The sequence below is a fragment of the Chiroxiphia lanceolata genome, chromosome 6, assembly GCF_009829145.1.
Source record: "Chiroxiphia lanceolata isolate bChiLan1 chromosome 6, bChiLan1.pri, whole genome shotgun sequence".
Classification (NCBI taxonomy): domain Eukaryota; kingdom Metazoa; phylum Chordata; class Aves; order Passeriformes; family Pipridae; genus Chiroxiphia; species Chiroxiphia lanceolata.
The window spans coordinates 41354054-41369590 of NC_045642.1; the positions used below are offsets into that span (position 1 = coordinate 41354054).

At 45.4% G+C, this 15537-nt stretch overlaps 2 protein-coding genes across 6 annotated transcripts in view; one reads left to right on the forward strand and one right to left on the reverse strand.

Moving 5' to 3' along the window:
- The window catches only part of AREL1 (apoptosis resistant E3 ubiquitin protein ligase 1), a 25186-nt gene extending 16333 nt beyond the window's left edge, over positions 1-8853 (reverse strand). For 3 of the 5 annotated variants that reach the window (XR_004357852.1, XR_004357851.1, XM_032692320.1), the window contains exons 1-3: positions 8778-8849; positions 1580-1840; positions 364-423 (exon numbers count right to left, since the gene is read on the reverse strand). Coding sequence is in view for 3 of the 5 variants with exons in the window: in XM_032692320.1 (XP_032548211.1) it covers positions 364-423; positions 1580-1670 (151 nt within the window). In the remaining 2 variants the exon portion in view is untranslated. Of the gene's footprint in view, positions 1-363; positions 424-1579; positions 1841-8611; positions 8632-8777 lie in introns of those variants that run through there. The other 2 variants (XM_032692318.1, XM_032692319.1) reach the window with 2 other exon arrangements.
- Positions 8844-14358, forward strand: FCF1 (FCF1 rRNA-processing protein). The gene is made up of 8 exons (XM_032692321.1): positions 8844-8938; positions 9024-9091; positions 9242-9313; positions 9577-9725; positions 10147-10219; positions 11100-11187; positions 11612-11706; positions 13721-14358. The coding sequence occupies exons 1-8, from the start codon at positions 8936-8938 to the stop codon at positions 13767-13769; spliced, it is 597 nt and encodes a 198-aa protein (XP_032548212.1). The 5' UTR covers positions 8844-8935; the 3' UTR covers positions 13770-14358.
- Positions 14359-15537: the final 1179 nt, after the last annotated feature.

Genomic DNA, 15537 nt, shown 5'->3' on the forward strand with positions numbered 1-15537 from the left:
ATTCCATTTGACTGGCAAATTAGAACTACAGAGATTCTTTTAAGGGAAACAGTCATAAAACCATATAACCCCTGCACATCACATTAAGACTGGATTAAGAGGCATCACAGAGGCAACAACTCTCCACCAGTTCTTGAAAGAAAAAGTAAGGGAATGGCTCAGGAATTAGGTCAATGAAAGGACTTTAGGAACAAGAATGGTGGAGAGGCAAGTCTGCCAGGTGGAGAGCACAGTGTGGGGTGACAGTAATTTCATGTTTGTTACGTAGACTCTGAACTAACATTAAATCAAAGGCTATGAAGAAACTCACCTAAAGCCTATTGAGAGGTCAACAAATACAGTGGCAGCCTTTCCTTCACTTACCAATAATGTAAAACATCAGGTCCCTTCGGTGAGACACACAGCCGAGGATCACAGCTGCATCTAGAACACAAAATAGGCCAAGTCCAGTCCAGTGACTCTTCCTCACATACACTGGCCTAAATTTAATCTGTGATCCCTCAGAAAAAATGCCTGTTGATATCTGTCTTCCTCTCCAAGGACATCTCTAAAGCATTATTCCATAAGACTGTGAAATATGCAAACAGCACAGCATGCTACAGTAACAGTTCTCCCTCTGTCACAGATTCCAAATCAGATTCAGGGCTCTATAAGAACAACAACATATCCTCTAAAAACAGTGAGAGTGGGCTCTGAGTACTGCAGTAAGGAGCTACGTTTTGCAGGATCATCAACTTCAACAGCAGTGGCCAAAAGCCACTCATCCAAACTCTCACACCTACTTCCAAGTCACAAAGTTAACTTCTAGTCTGATATGAAAGCACATCACAGAGTCACCACCAAAACAGATAGAAGCTGACCCTCAACCAGCAACCTTAGAAGAGAAAGCTATGGAATAAAAGAGTTGTGGACAAGACCATCCTAATTTATTCAGAACAAACAAAATCCTTCTAGGGCAGAGCTGAATCCACTTTTTGCCATGTAAGTCCACTATAGAACGTATTAATGCAATTGGAAAACAGTTAATCTGTATTTTCCTACTCGCTTCTGCAAAGTGGAGCCTCTCAGCTGAAACTCTCACTGATCAACACAAAAGCTAAAACTTTGGGTTTGTACACCATTAAGATTACAGCAATTTTTAGAGACACCAACCTAGAATCAAGTTCTCACTGAGGGGACTGCTAAACAAACATGTAGTAAAAAAACCACACCCAGAACAACAACATGCTGTTTGGTTGATAAGACATAGCTGACAGATGGAAAAAGAGCAGCAACAAGGAACATGTGTGGCAATTAGACAAAGGATTTGGCATACAGTAATGCATACAATATAGCTCACCATGTCACCATTCAGTTAGTGAGAAGCTACATTGTGTATTCAAGCTTTTTTCTTCTAAACAAACACAAAAGGGGAGTTATTGATCAGTCATCTCAACAGCAGCAACAACGGACATCAGCATGCAGAAAGCTTGAATGAGGTATTTCTCTTCAACAATAGCCATGACTTTCTAGCCCTGCAAATCCCCTTTGCTGGCCTCAGCAGACAGTCCATCCCTCCAACCAAAGAGCAATCACATACCTTTACACAAGTGCCCATGTTCTAAAAGCCGTAAGGAGGGTACCCATTCTTCAGCATCCTTTCTCTTTGTGCCCAAAACTGTGACAAACATCAGCAAAAAGAGGCCACAGAGAACATTATCACAGAAAGAGGAACTCTTGGAACTTGCATCACAGAATCACTGCTGAAAGGTAAGGACCTGAGCACAACAGTTTCTTCGTCTTTGTGGAAAAGAGTTGTCCTGCAGTGCCGTTCCCTTTAGCCTGCGATTTGCTACCTTCCCTGGAAAAGTAAAAAAAGGAGAGAGAAAAGTTAGATCTCTCTACTGTTGTGGATAAATCTTGCAAGCAGAAACACGTGAGAGGTGTAGGATGCAAGAGCACAACTAGACATGAAATCCATGAGAGGCGCTATGAAGGTATCGCTGTTGATGAGGTGCAAGGCTTCGCCCTATCCTCAACCTCCATCTGTCATAATCTAATTTCATTATATGACCCCCTGAAACTAGCAGGTTCAAGATGGAACAAAACACATCCTTGTCTCCATAGGTTTCATTGTGCTCATGGGTTTCACAGAGCAGCTAAGAACCTGAATGCTATTCATAAGGAGCATTAAGGATGGAAGCAAGGACTGGTAGCTTAGGAGGCATACAGAGAGATTGTCTCAGCAGCCAGGGATTGGGTTAGAAAAGCTAAAGTCCTGACAGAACTAAACCTGGACAGGGATGTCAAGGGCAACATGAAAACCTTCTATAGGTACACTGGTGATAAAGGAAGACTAGGGAGAACGTGTGCCTTCTCCAGAAGGAAACAGGAGACTTGGTTACCCAGGACAATGAGAAGACTGAGGTACTCAACAATTTTTTGCCTCAGACTTCCCCAGCAAGTGCTCCAGCCACATCGCTCAAGTTACAGATGACAAAGGCAGGGACTGAGAGAATGAAGAACCGCCCACTGTACAAGAAGATCAGGTTTGAGAACATCTAAGGAACCTGAAGGTGCACAAGCTCATAGGACCTGATGAGATGCAGCTGCAAATCCTGAGGTTACTGGCAGAAGTTGCTAAGCCACTATCCATCATATTTGAGAAGTCAGGGCAGACTGATGAAGTTCCTACTGACTGCACAAGGGAAAACACAACCTCCATTTTTAAAACCAGAAAAAAAGAAGACCCTGGGAACTGTAGGCTAGTCGGTCTCACCTCAGTGCTTGGCAAGATCAAGGATCCTGGAAACTATGCTAAGGCGTATGGAAAATAAGGAGGTGACTGGTGACAGCCAACAGAGCTTCACTAAAAGCAAATCATGCCTGAAAAATTGGTAGCCTTCTATGGCAGGGTTACAGCAATGGTGGATGAGGGAAGAGCAACTGACGCTACCTACCTGGTCTTTCATTTGACACTGTCCTGCACAACATCCTTGTCTCTAAACTGGAGAGACATAGATTTGATGGGTGGACCACTTGGTGCATAAGGAATTGGATGGATGGTTGCACTCAAAGAGTTGTGGTCAATGGCTCAATGTCCAAGTGGAGACCAGTGACAGATGGCAATCCTCAGATGTCAGTATTGGGACTAGGGCTGTTTAAAATCTTTGTCACTGACATGGACAGTGGGATTGAGTGCACCCTCAGCAAGTTTGCTGATGATATCAAGTTGTGTGGTGCAGTCAACGAGCTTGAGGGTTGCCATCCAGAGGGACCCTGACAGGCTTGAGAGGCAGAGGTAGACCTGTGTGAACCCCATGAAGTTCACACAGTGAACAAGTGCGAGATCCTGCACGTGAGTCTGGGCAATCCCAAACACAAATACAGGCTGGATGGAGAAGGGATTGAGAGCAGACCAGAGGAGAAGAACTTGCGGGTTTTGATTGATGAGAAGCTCAATGTGACCTAGGGCTGGGCAATCACCAAGAGCAGGAACTTTAAGAAAGACAAGTGCCGAATTCTGAACCTGGGATGGGCAGCCCTCGATGTTCATACAGACTGGGGAATGAGGTGCTGGAGAGCAGGATCACGTAAATGGACCTGAAGGTCCCAATCGATGCCAAGCTGAATATGAGTCAGCAGTACCCTGGCAGCCAGGAGGGCCAATCGTGTCCTGAGGGACATCAGGCAAAGCATCGGCAGCTGGTCAAGGGAGGTGATTGTCCCGCTCTGCTCTGCGCTGGTGCGGCCTCACCTTGAGTATTGTGTGCAATTTTGGGTGCCACAATATAAGAAGGATATAAAGTTATTAGAGAGCATACAAACAAATGCATGAAGATGCCACCCAGGTGAAGGGTCTGGAGGGGAAGTTGTAGGAGAAATGGCTGACGTCATTTGGTCTGTTCAGCCTGGAGGAGACTGAGGGGAGACCTCATCACAGCCTACAATTTCCTCACAAGGGGAAGTGGAGGTGCAGGCACTGATCTCTTCTCTCTGGTGACCAAAGGAAAGACCTAAAGGAATGCAATGAAGCTGTGTCAGAGAAGGTTTAGGTTGGACATTAGGAAAAGGTTCTTAGCCCAGAGGGTGTTTGAGCACTGGAACAGGCTCCCCAGGGAAGTGGTCACCATACCAAGCCTGACAGACTTTAAGAAATGTTTGGACAACACTCTCAGGCACATGGTGTGACTCTTGGAGCTGTCTTGTGCAGGGCCAGGAGTTGGACTTCAATGATCCTTGTGGGTCCCTTTCAAGTCAGGATATTCTATGATTCCATGACCTGACAATGTGTGCTTGCAGCCTGGAAAGCCAACCATATCCTGGGCTGCATCAAAAGAAATGTGACCAGCAGTCAAGGGAGGCAACTCTCCCCTCTACTCTGCTCCCATGAGATCTCACCTGGAGTATGACGTCCAATTCTGGTGCCCTCAGTACAGGGAAGACATGGACCTGTTGTAGCAGGTCCAGAGGAAGGCCATGAAGATGATCAGAGGGCTGGACCACCTCTCCTGTGAAGACAGGCTGAGAGGGCTGGGGTTGTTTAGCCTGCAGAAGAGAAGGCTCAAGAGAGCTTATAGCACCTTCCAGTACCTAAAGGTGGCCTACCAGAAAGATGAAAAGGAACTTTTACAGGGGCGTGTAGTGATAGGACAAGGCGGAATGGCTTCAGACTGAAAGAGGGTAGGTTTAGATTAGGAAGAAATAAGGAAGAAATTCTTCACTATGAGTGATGAGGCACTGAATCAGGTTGCCCAGAGAAGTTGTTGCTGCCCCATCCTTGGAAGTGTTCATGGCGAGGTTGGATGGGGCTTTGAGCAACCTGATCTAGTGAAAGATGTCCCTGCCCAGGGGAGTTGGAATTAGATGTTCTTTAAGGTCCCTTCTAAGCCAAACCAGTCTATGATCAGGTAGCCCTTCAAGCTTTTACACCCAACAAAATGCCATACACTATTCTCAGACTGATTTTGCTCAGATTTAAAGGGCTATTTATGGTCAAGGCTAGAAAAAAAAGTCTTTGAAAGTTCTTGGACCACAAAGCAAACTGGATTTTTTTTTCCTGCTGTTGTTGTTTGAGGTATTCAGGAAACCAATATCCTCATAAGGGATTTCAGTTTCATCAGCACTATTCACTAAATTACAGTTTACTGTCAGGATTGAGATAAAAAGAAATTAAAATTTAACAGCAAGGATTGACGCAGCCCACAAAAACCAGGACATACGCCAGAAGAAACACCAGAGACCTTACACAGTCAGTATCTACTCATTCAGAACACAGATTACATAAAGGAGTGAGAATGAAAAGACCCAGGTTCAGCACAGCAGCTGTCTGTTAAGACAGTCCCCTCTTCTGGGGATGTAAGTGATGTGCTCCTCCCGCCTGCCATACCACCACCTCAGCTGTCACTTCCTTCTTAGTCCCCCCTCATCTGCCCTCCTCTTCATAAGTCTCTTATTTTCCTCCATCCAATAATCATACAGATCTGGCTGCCTTCGCACACTTCCACTAAGCTTTCTAATGCATATGAAAACCAACCAGTAAGTCTGTGCAGAGCTCTCTGACTGCACTGCAGAAGCAGCCAGACTTTCACTGTCTTTTCCTCACCCACATCTCATGGAAAATCCCACCCACTCAGCTATTTTCCTCTTTTCTCTACTTAGTGAACAGTGTTGCAGTCCCCAGGCCATAAGTTTTCATTCTCCTCCTAGATGAAGCTTCAGGTTTCTAAACCCATAATTAATCTCTGTGTATTAAGAATCATAGACCTAGCAAATTCCTTGATATTTTAGTTATTTTACAGTACATATCCAAGATGTCCTACAAATGCCTGGTTGAAACCCTGCTTCAGCTTGGGCTGGCTGTCAAAGGTGTGTGGCTACTCCCCACAAAGCTGAGGAATTTCACAGAAACTTATCAATATTCAGGAATCTACAAGATCTCCCTCCAGCATTTTACAGAACCAGATTTTTCATGTCACCAAAAAAACATCAACACAAAGCTGGCCCTGTAGATTCATCTACCCAAGTTATTTCTGCCTGACTCTGCAACTCCTTTCCTTCTGTAAAGCAAACCACAAGTCACACAGGCGCTCGCTCAAGTAAAAAAGAGAAAGATCCATCATTTCAGCTACAAGGGTTTTTAAGTCAATTGGAGCCTGAGTCTTGTGATCTGGGTTGCAGAATTTCTGAACTTGGTGGACATAGGGAATTAGTTATCTCCATTAATCAGCACAGCAGCTTCTCATTTTATTACCGCCACATGAAGTGGTAAACAAGGCACCAAGTCCGGTAACCTCCAGAGATGAAGTGGCTGTCAGACAATCAACTTTCTTCTAGTTTACACACTGCCTGCAGCTTTAAGGACGGTCTTGCAGCTGGAATACATTGAGGTAAAGAACCTAGTTGCAAGTAGCTGGTATCCAAGACATATTGTCCCTCACTTAACAGAATGCAGATGTAAACTGCGACAGTATCTGTGCTAAGAACTGTTCGGTAACAATCCGGGAGACAAATTCTGAAAATCAGCAATAGATCATGCCATCATAGCTGGGTAGAAAAAAATGCTGAATTGTCCATCAGGTCTTAATAATCTTAATCCAAGTACAGAGGAAGCAATGGTCTCCCACCACCTGCAGGAAAAATGGGGATTTGGAAAGGTTCACCTTGGTTTGACTCAAGGAGAAATACTGGCATAATCAAGGTAGACAGCATGGAATCATAAAATAAACAGTATTCATACCATTGCTTCTCTCAAGTCAGTAAGAAAAGGAAGTCCAGTAATGGGAATACATTTTGTTGTGTTATGGCTGCTGTGAAGTCAGAGGCACACAGTGCAAAGCTCCAGAAGGAAGCACAAGTGTAGCCATACATATAAAAGGAACAGTAACACAGTCATGGCACATTCATGTGGCTACAGTTACAAAACCAGCTGTGTGCATGCTATAAAGAACTGATGTACTGAGATTCTAAGAAATTTATAATGCCTCTTGGTTTTATTTGGTGTACTGATACATTTAACTGCCTTTCCTCTGTTTTTTAACAACACGCTTTTAATTTTGTTTTAAAACCTTTTTGCAGGTTGATACTACTTCATCCAACTAAGATAAGAGAACTATCTATCTCTGTGCAGAATGTCCTCTCAATCCATGTGCACAGATGTCCACTACCAATGGCACGTCCATCTCATGCCATGCACAAGATGACTATTCTCTAGTGAAAGGCACAGTATTTTCTCCCACTAAGTAAATCATGCACAAGCCAAACAAGAATGCCCATGAGACCTTAAGTTTAAAATATATTCACAGGAAACTGAAAAGTCAGCGCAAAAGATACTAGGCAGGATCCAGTATCAGCTATCAAGAACAAAAGCCACATCAATGGCCAGTGTCTACACAAAACAGTCATTCTCTCATCAGGGTTGGAATTTGTCATATTCATTTACATACAAGCTAAAAAACCAGTGGCAACAGCAAAAAAAAAAACAAGAGACTTCTGCCAACTGCTTAAGTCTAAAGACTTTTCATTGCAAATGAACAACCACCAGCAGTGTCAGCTCCTTCTGTCCTCCTCAAATGCAGCAAGCCAGCCAGATGGCAACTTTCAGTCCAGCCTCATCTTGTACCAGATCTGCTTTCCAAGCCAGAACAACATTCAGCCACCTGCAACCCTACATATCAGTGGGAAAAACAGATCACCCCCTTCCTCCTCAATTATTTCCTTTCCCAAACCATTTAGGGTCACTTAAGCAGTATCATGAGAGCTCCACCAACTGGGTTTCCTCAACCAACAATTAAGCAGGGTAGGATCACCCAGGCAGAAAGCTCAGCTATGGTTTCCCTAACACCCTTCTTTCAGCTTCATTTTCTTCCTCACTGTCAGACCCTCAGTCACAGTTCTACACAGGTCACTGCTTCAGGAAAAATTCCCATGTGGTACCTCACTGGCTGCTTTTTCTGACCAGCACACCAGATAAAACCGGTTGTATTTGGAAGATACTAAAAGCTACAAGTTCTCACTAATCCCAGAAGCTTTAACGAGAAAGGCCTTTCTCTCTCTCTTCCCCGCAAAGGGCATGAGAAACCAGGTGCCCCAGACCAGACCGAGAACTTAGAGAACATTTCCTTTCACGTGTAGAAAAAAAATTTTGGGTCAGACTACACCATTATGGCTGCATAAAGTACAGCTGAAATTATGCTCATTTGCTAAGATTTCTAGTCACAAATGTAGGTAAGATCTAAAGATAATGACAGCCTACTGCTTTTCATTAAGAAGTCTACGAGCTAGAGTGTGGCAAAACCAGCACTACATTAATTCTTAAAAAAAAAAAACAGTCCAGCAAGCTCAAGTGAGTGGGCTGAAGACCTCCGTAACCTCCCGGCTGTGTTAAACAGTGAAATGAATGGGGAAAGGAGAGAGATCGGTGTGCAAGGTGGGCTCGGCGGGGTCACCAAACCCCACGGCCTTCCCACAGGCGCCAGTCCCCCCACCCCACCCGACGTGCCACCGATACACCCGCAACGCCGCGCAAGCGGCGAGGCTACACCGAAACGAAAAGGTGAGGCCGCGGCGGGGCAGGCAGAGCCGGCCCTTCCCGCCCGCCAGGAGCCCCGAGCGACCCCCGCCGCGGCTGTACCAGGCCTCCCGCGGGCGCTCCGGGCCGGCAGCGGGGCCGCCACCCCCTGGGGGACGCCCGTCGCGGCGGGGCGGCCGGGCTGGGCTGCAGCTCCCTCGCCCCGGGAGCCCCGCTCCCCGCGCCCGGGGCCGTAGCGGCTGAGGGAACGCGCCGCTCCCGCCGTTACCCTGGGCTCCGACGGCGGCCGCGACGCCGGTCCCGCTGCCCCGCGCGGCCGCTGCCCGGCGCTGGCAGCCGGAGGTGACGCGCTCCCGGGGCGGGGCCCAGTGACGCACCGGGGGCACCGACGGCAGAGGCAGGAGCGGCGGAGTCAGCGTGATCGGCATGGTGAGCCGGGAGCGGGCCGGGGGGAGACGGGCTGGGGTCGGGTCTCTCCTCGGCTCATTGCGGCTGAGTGTCTGTCTCCCTGCAGGGGAAGCAGAAGAAGGCGCGGAAGTACGCGGTGATGAAGCGCATGATCAGCCTCCGGGATGAGCGCATGTGAGTGTGGCTGCGCTCCCAGGCGGGGCCCTGCAGCGTCCTCGTGTCCCACTCGAGGGGAGACGAGTGGGGATCCCGGCCCGAACCTCTCCGCCGCTGGCCGCCCTTCCCTGTCACTCGTCCTAAGGAAGTGCCTGTGTTTCTTTGCAGTAAAGAGAAGGACCGGGCGAAAGCCCCCGTGAAGAAGAAAGAGGACCCGAGCGCCATCAAAGAGCGGGAGGTGTAAGTACTGCCGACACTTTGGGGAGAGAGGGATGGAGAGAGGGAAGAAGGGAGCGAGGTCCGGCCACGCTGCAGGCTGTAACCGAGGATATTTCTGAGCAAAACTGTCAGAAAAGGACATGGTGTGCCAAACCAAGGGACTGTGCTTAAGAGGCAGCAGGAGTCCTTCTGCTCATTAGTCCTCTTTCGTTCTCTGCAAGTTGTAGGATTGGACATGTTGTTAAATGCATTTAACTGATTTGAATTCTTTGTCTTCCTGGCAGCCCCCAGCATCCCTCTTGCTTGTTCTTCCAGTATAATACACAGCTGGGCCCCCCTTACCACATCCTGGTTGACACTAACTTCATCAACTTCTCCATCAAGGCCAAGCTGGACCTAGTGCAGTCAATGATGGACTGTCTCTATGCCAAGTGTGAGTGTCCACACCACTCGCAGCTTCTTCTGACTAAGCAGTGCCACACTGTGCTTGGAATGTGCTTTGTCAGCCTATGCCACTGGCTGAAAATAACAGAAATCTTAAAAAAGGATATATGCCATAATTTTGGAGCTGATTGTTCATGGCTATGGTGACCCTGGAACTGCCTCTGTTTTCAGTCAAACAGTGGTCATAAATGCTAGTCTCAACAAAGGTAGAGCATTAATACTTAAATGTCTAAAATTACCATGGCATGGTCAAACTCAGTGGCTCTGCATTTCATCACTTTGCAACCTTATCAGTTCTTGCTGTAAGTAATATGTTTTAGAGTTCCATGATCGTTCCTGGACATGTGGGCAATAGAGAAGTCTGTGAATAAATATTGCTTTGTATTAATACAGGCTTTTTTTCCATTTAGGTATTCCATGTATCACAGACTGTGTAATGGGTGAAATTGAAAAGTTAGGACAGAAGTACCGTGTGGCGTTAAGGTAGGTGCAGGGTGTTCTCTTCTCTTTTGCCATGACATGCTCCTGCACTAGAGGGTGGTTAGGTTGTTGCAGAGTCCTGAACTTGGTTTTAGTTCTCTGGCTGTACAAGATGAGTACAATGTCTAGAGTTTTAGATTTTTTTGGTTTTTAAAACAAAATGCTATGTGTGAGTGCACAGTATCAATCTGTAATCTTTCATTCTCCTAAGACTTTCAAAGTAAGCCTTTTTCTTGTTTCTCAAAAAAAAAATATTTTTTTTTAATTTTAGAATTTCTAAAAATGAATAAAGAAGTGACCTGAGTCTTATGGAACTTTTTACTCATACTTCATGTTACTTCTGTATGAGTAGGTACCATGTATTGATAATCTAGAGCTAGGTTATTGTGTGATCTGTACAACACTATCCAATGTAGTTCATATCCTCCACTCAGATGTATTGTTCTTTACTTTTTATTTTGGCCTGCTGTGTTGTAAACTGTCCGAGTACATCCCCTAAGCAGCTTCGATGTTGCCCTTCAGAGAGAAGGTGCAATGTCCCTATATGCATGGTGTGAACGATCACACACCGGAAGGAGTTCTAGTTCTTCCCACAGATAACTTATTTCAAATTACTTTGTTTGGCAATGGCCTGACATTTTACAGATTTTGAATCCAACTAACCAGTACTAAGAAATACTTAACCTATAATAATTAGACAAATTGCATTCTTTTTTGCTCCTCGTTTCATTTGACTTTTATGTACCATTTACTCCATCCCTTCAGCCCTTGTTTTGGGAACAATGGTCTGTATATCACAGAAAGCAGTGTTCTTATTCCTCTGTACTGTGTTAGTGTACTCTGTGGTCTGATTGCTGTGATGCTGCCTTATATGTCCCCACAGAATTGCCAAGGACCCTCGGTTTGAACGCTTGCCATGTATGCACAGAGGAACCTACGCAGATGACTGCTTGGTACAGAGGGTCACTCAGGTATTTCCCTCTCTGACATTTTCTGTACTGTGCTAACTTACTAAAAATTCCTGAACCCTCCTAACTACTAATGACTTAAATTTCCCACAAAGTAACTACAAAATTTTACTAAGAGGCAGTTTCAGTCCCTAGAACAACTGTATTTGATGCAAGGTATTGTCTTCTCTGGGCATTCTTGAGGATGGGAAAGCTGTCAGCTTGGAAGGCTGGACAGACCTTCAGAAATTTCTGTGAGTCTATTTTGACGAACAGAAGGATGTTACTAGTCTGCTGTGGAATTCTGTACAAGTCCTAGTAATGCCTTGCTAAGGATTCTTAGCCTTCTTGTGTTTAACGAGCTCACTGAATAGAAGCGTTTGATCAGTTATGTCTTCTTTCTGTTGGTTCGCTGGTGTTAAATCTGACCTGCCTTCTTTTTTTGCAGCACAAATGTTACATTGTGGCCACCGTAGATAAAGAGCTCAAGCGGAGAATACGAAAAATCCCTGGAGTGCCTATAATGTATATTTCCAGGCACAGGTAAGGGCCCCCTGACAGAGAGAAACCCTGCCCAGTATAATCCTTGTCTGACAGGGACTCTGTCACCATGGACTTCTCTCCTGCATTGTCCGTAGTGCAGGCTGCAGTAAAGGGCTTGCTGTTTGCACAGAAGTTGAAGTACAGCTACTGCTGGGAAGAGACTGGCCACAGACCAGAAGGATACTAGTGCAGCATATTGGAAATGAGGAGGTTGACTGCTAGAAATATGTAAAGTCTTAAGTGATCTATAATTAGAATGTGGCTCAAAAGATTTTTCTCTCAAAATGTCTTTGCCTCTTATTCACTATGGCCATGAACTTTTGGAACGGGATGCCCAGGAGTGTAGTGGATTCACCATCCCTGGAGGTGTTCAAGAAATGCCTGGACATGGCACTTAGTGCCATGGTCTAGTTGACAAGGTGGTCTTTGGTCAGAGGTTGGACTTGGTGATCTTGGAGGTATTTTCTAACCTAAATGATTCTGTGAATTATAAGTTGAATGTCAAAAGTTTTATTCTCTGTGGTGGTCTGCTCTTAAATTCTAAGTCTTAGAGAACCACCTTTTTTTTTCCTTCTCTGGAGATGGTGAGTTTCTGAGATGCCTGATTTCTGAGTTTAAGGTGAAGAATAACAGCAATGTTATGAAGACTTTTTACTTTCAGAAGTAATATTTTTCTTCCTGGGAGTCTGAGCTGCAGATAAAAATGCAACAAAGCTTGCTGTTGAGTCTGCCTGTAAGCCTGTTGCCGGATGGTGTCGTGAATGGGTGGTTTAGGCCACTGCAACAATCACCATTAAAGATATTAGCAAAAGCAAGTTTTAATATAAATTTGCAGAGGTGCAACTTAACAGAGTTTGATGTCAAGGTTCACTCTCTTACTACATGGATGAAAAATGCAAAGGAAAATCAGCTTAGAATAGCTTTAGGATGACTTGCATGGAGACTGGGAGTGCAGAGTGTAAGGAAGACCCTCCTGTTGAGTCACAAGGTTCAGAAAGGATCTCCTTGCTTTCTAAACTCCTGACAGAGTCTAGGTGGGACTCTAGTCCCAGGCTTGGTCAATGGTTTATCTCTAAAAATTCGATATAAAATCCTTCCATTGGGTCACAAGGCTCGGAATGGACTCCCTTACTTTTCAAACTCCTGATGGAGTCCAGGTGTGACTAGATCCAAACTTAGTCCCAGATTTGGTCAACAGTTTCTGTCTAAATTATATTTTAGCAGCACTTAATCATTGACTAACTTAACATTTATAAAGTGATTCAATAGGATTTACTACAATTATAACAATGACTTAATTATAGATTCAGGAAACAACGTTCATACTACACTTGGTAAAGAGTATTTCAGCCAATTCACATGTGTGCACATGGACACAGAGATGGATGTATCTAAATGTATAAAGGTACCTGGTAAAAATTCCCTTCAGGTTCAGTGAAATACATTGAATGCCTTTTCAACAGGCAAGGGCTGAGCTACGGTCCTTCAAGTATCGCATACTTGCGAGTTCATGACCTCTGAGAGGTGTCCCTCTCAGAGGGAGGTGCTGCACTCTGCAGCCCAAGAGATCTCAAAGGGCCTCACTTAAGACCACTCTTTATAGAGTCGCAAGGTGATTGGTTTTAGTTGTCCATAAATTGTACATCTAGGCCACAATCCAGATTGGTAATTACTAGAGTTTCCAAAACTCCAGTAACAATGGTACCATTCTACTCAGGCCACGATTCAGATAGGGCAGGAGATGACTGCTTAGTTGCACTCACATCCTTCACCGTAGCCAGGCAACAGGAGTTCCTGGTACAGTCAGTGCTATTCCATTTTAGCCATGCAAGACTTCCTGGTATGTTCAAGGGATGCTTCACCGCCCAACTCATTACACAAAGACCAAGGCCTATCAGGAATCCCTGAGATCATACAGCAGCCCCGAAGAGGAGGAGGGGGTAGATGCTCCACCACAGTGGGAAGGAGAGCAGTGTGGAGTAGGTTGTCTTCATAAGTTTTTCTTCTTTCTCAGGTACAACATCGAAAGGATGCCGGATGATTATGGAGCTCCTCGATTCTAACCTGTCCAGCCAAGCTGTTGATGCCAGGACTCTGAGCCAGGATAAGGGTCCTTCTGATCCCAACCCTCCTGCTTTCTCTTTTACTCATAGGACCATGGGTGACACTGAACTGACTTCTTAGCCTTGATTTTCTAAGAAGAAGCTGTTTTGAAGAGTCTGGTTTTATTCATCCTTGTTCTGACTTGGTTTGATTACCTATAGCTGAGAGAAGCGTATGGGAAACAGAGGGTGGCAGTGCCCAGAACATGCCTACCTCTGTCTTCACTGCGATCATTGGAAAAAGTGATTTCAGCATTCTGAATTAAATGCTGATGATGCAACTCTGGCTGAGAATGAAACCACAGAAATTTTAGAAGTTTCTTATTGCTGCACCTGCAGTGGAACAGGTATTTCTCTGGGGAGCTCCCTCACACCTGTTTCCTCAAACAAATCAGAACTTGCATTCTGGAGAAAAGACGTCAGATCTGGACCAGTTGTTGGGCCTTCTCTGGAACAGCAGTCTAGAAGATTTTGGGAATTGATGATCTGCGAATTGATGGGCTTTTATTCAGCTGTACAATGAATGATGTTTGGTTAAGTGTCCTGCTCAGATTGTCCTGTCTGTAGTGGGTTAGTTGGCAGTCCAGTCCTTTTGCTTACATTTAGAGTGGTGGAGACAGGGTAGGGTTGGGTTGGGACAGATCTCTCCCTCTTGTTTGCTTGGGACCTATGCACCTCAAACCCTTATCACTTCCGTTAGGTATCAGGAAAGAGGAGGAAGGTGTCAAATGAGGAAAGGTATTAATGTGAGCTGGGAGCAGAGTCAGTGTCGGAGAATAAGAGCAATGGTTGCAAATAGTCTCCCAGCAGCATCTACTGCAGGGAAGGAAGTGATTGGAGGAGGGATGGAAAGCAATGGTTAAGCCACATGGAGAAATGCAGGGGGAAAAGTATTTCAAAGCCATAACTCTGCATTCTCATATCTTCTCCATTACTCCTTAGTTCTTAGCAATATAATTTGCTCTGACGATCTCTGCTCCGTGGTGCGGACAGGGCCACCAGGGGCCAACATGGTAAAGTATGCTTCCTGGCCAAAATACAGGACAAGACTGAAAACTTATATTCTTGGTAAAAATAAGAAAATTTCCAAACTTTATTGGAGCTTTTATCCTATAGTGCCTTACATTGTTTTGGCTGCAGAGGTGGCCAAGAAGGCCAATAGCATCCTTACCTGTATCAGAAATAGTGTGGCCAGCAGGATTGGGGAAGAGATCCTGCTCCTGGACTCGGCATTGGCGAGGCTGCACCTCGAGTCCTGTGTTCAGTTTTAAGCCCCTCACTACAAGAGAGACGTTGAGGTGCTGGAGTGTGTCCAGAGAAGGCCAACAGAGCTGGTGAAGGGTCTAGAGCTCAAGACTTATGAGGAGCAGCTGAGGGAGCTGTGGTTGTTCAGTCTGAGGAAAAGGAGGCTCAGGGGAGATGTTATCACTCTCTATAACTACCTGAAAGGAGGTAGTATCCAGGTGGGGGTCAGTCTCCTTTCCCAGGTAACAGGTGACAGGATGAGAGGAAATGGCCTCAAGTTGTGCCAGGGGATGTTTAGATTGGATATTTGGAAAAATTTCTTCACTGAAAGGGTGGTCAAGCATTGGAACACACTGCTGAGGGAAGTGGTGGAATCACTGTCCCTGGAAGTGTTAAAAATACGTGTGGATGTAGTACTTAGAGACATGGTTTAGTGGTGGATTTGGCAGTGCTGAGTTAATGGTTGGATTAGATCTTAGAGGTC

Excerpts from the sequence above, each read along its gene's own strand:
- FCF1 (XM_032692321.1), top strand. Across the intron at positions 9,092-9,241 it reads AGCCTCCGGGATGAGCGCAT|TAAAGAGAAGGACCGGGCGA; the intron begins GTGAGTGTGGCT and ends GTTTCTTTGCAG. Across the intron at positions 11,707-13,720 it reads ATGTATATTTCCAGGCACAG|GTACAACATCGAAAGGATGC; the intron begins GTAAGGGCCCCC and ends CTTCTTTCTCAG.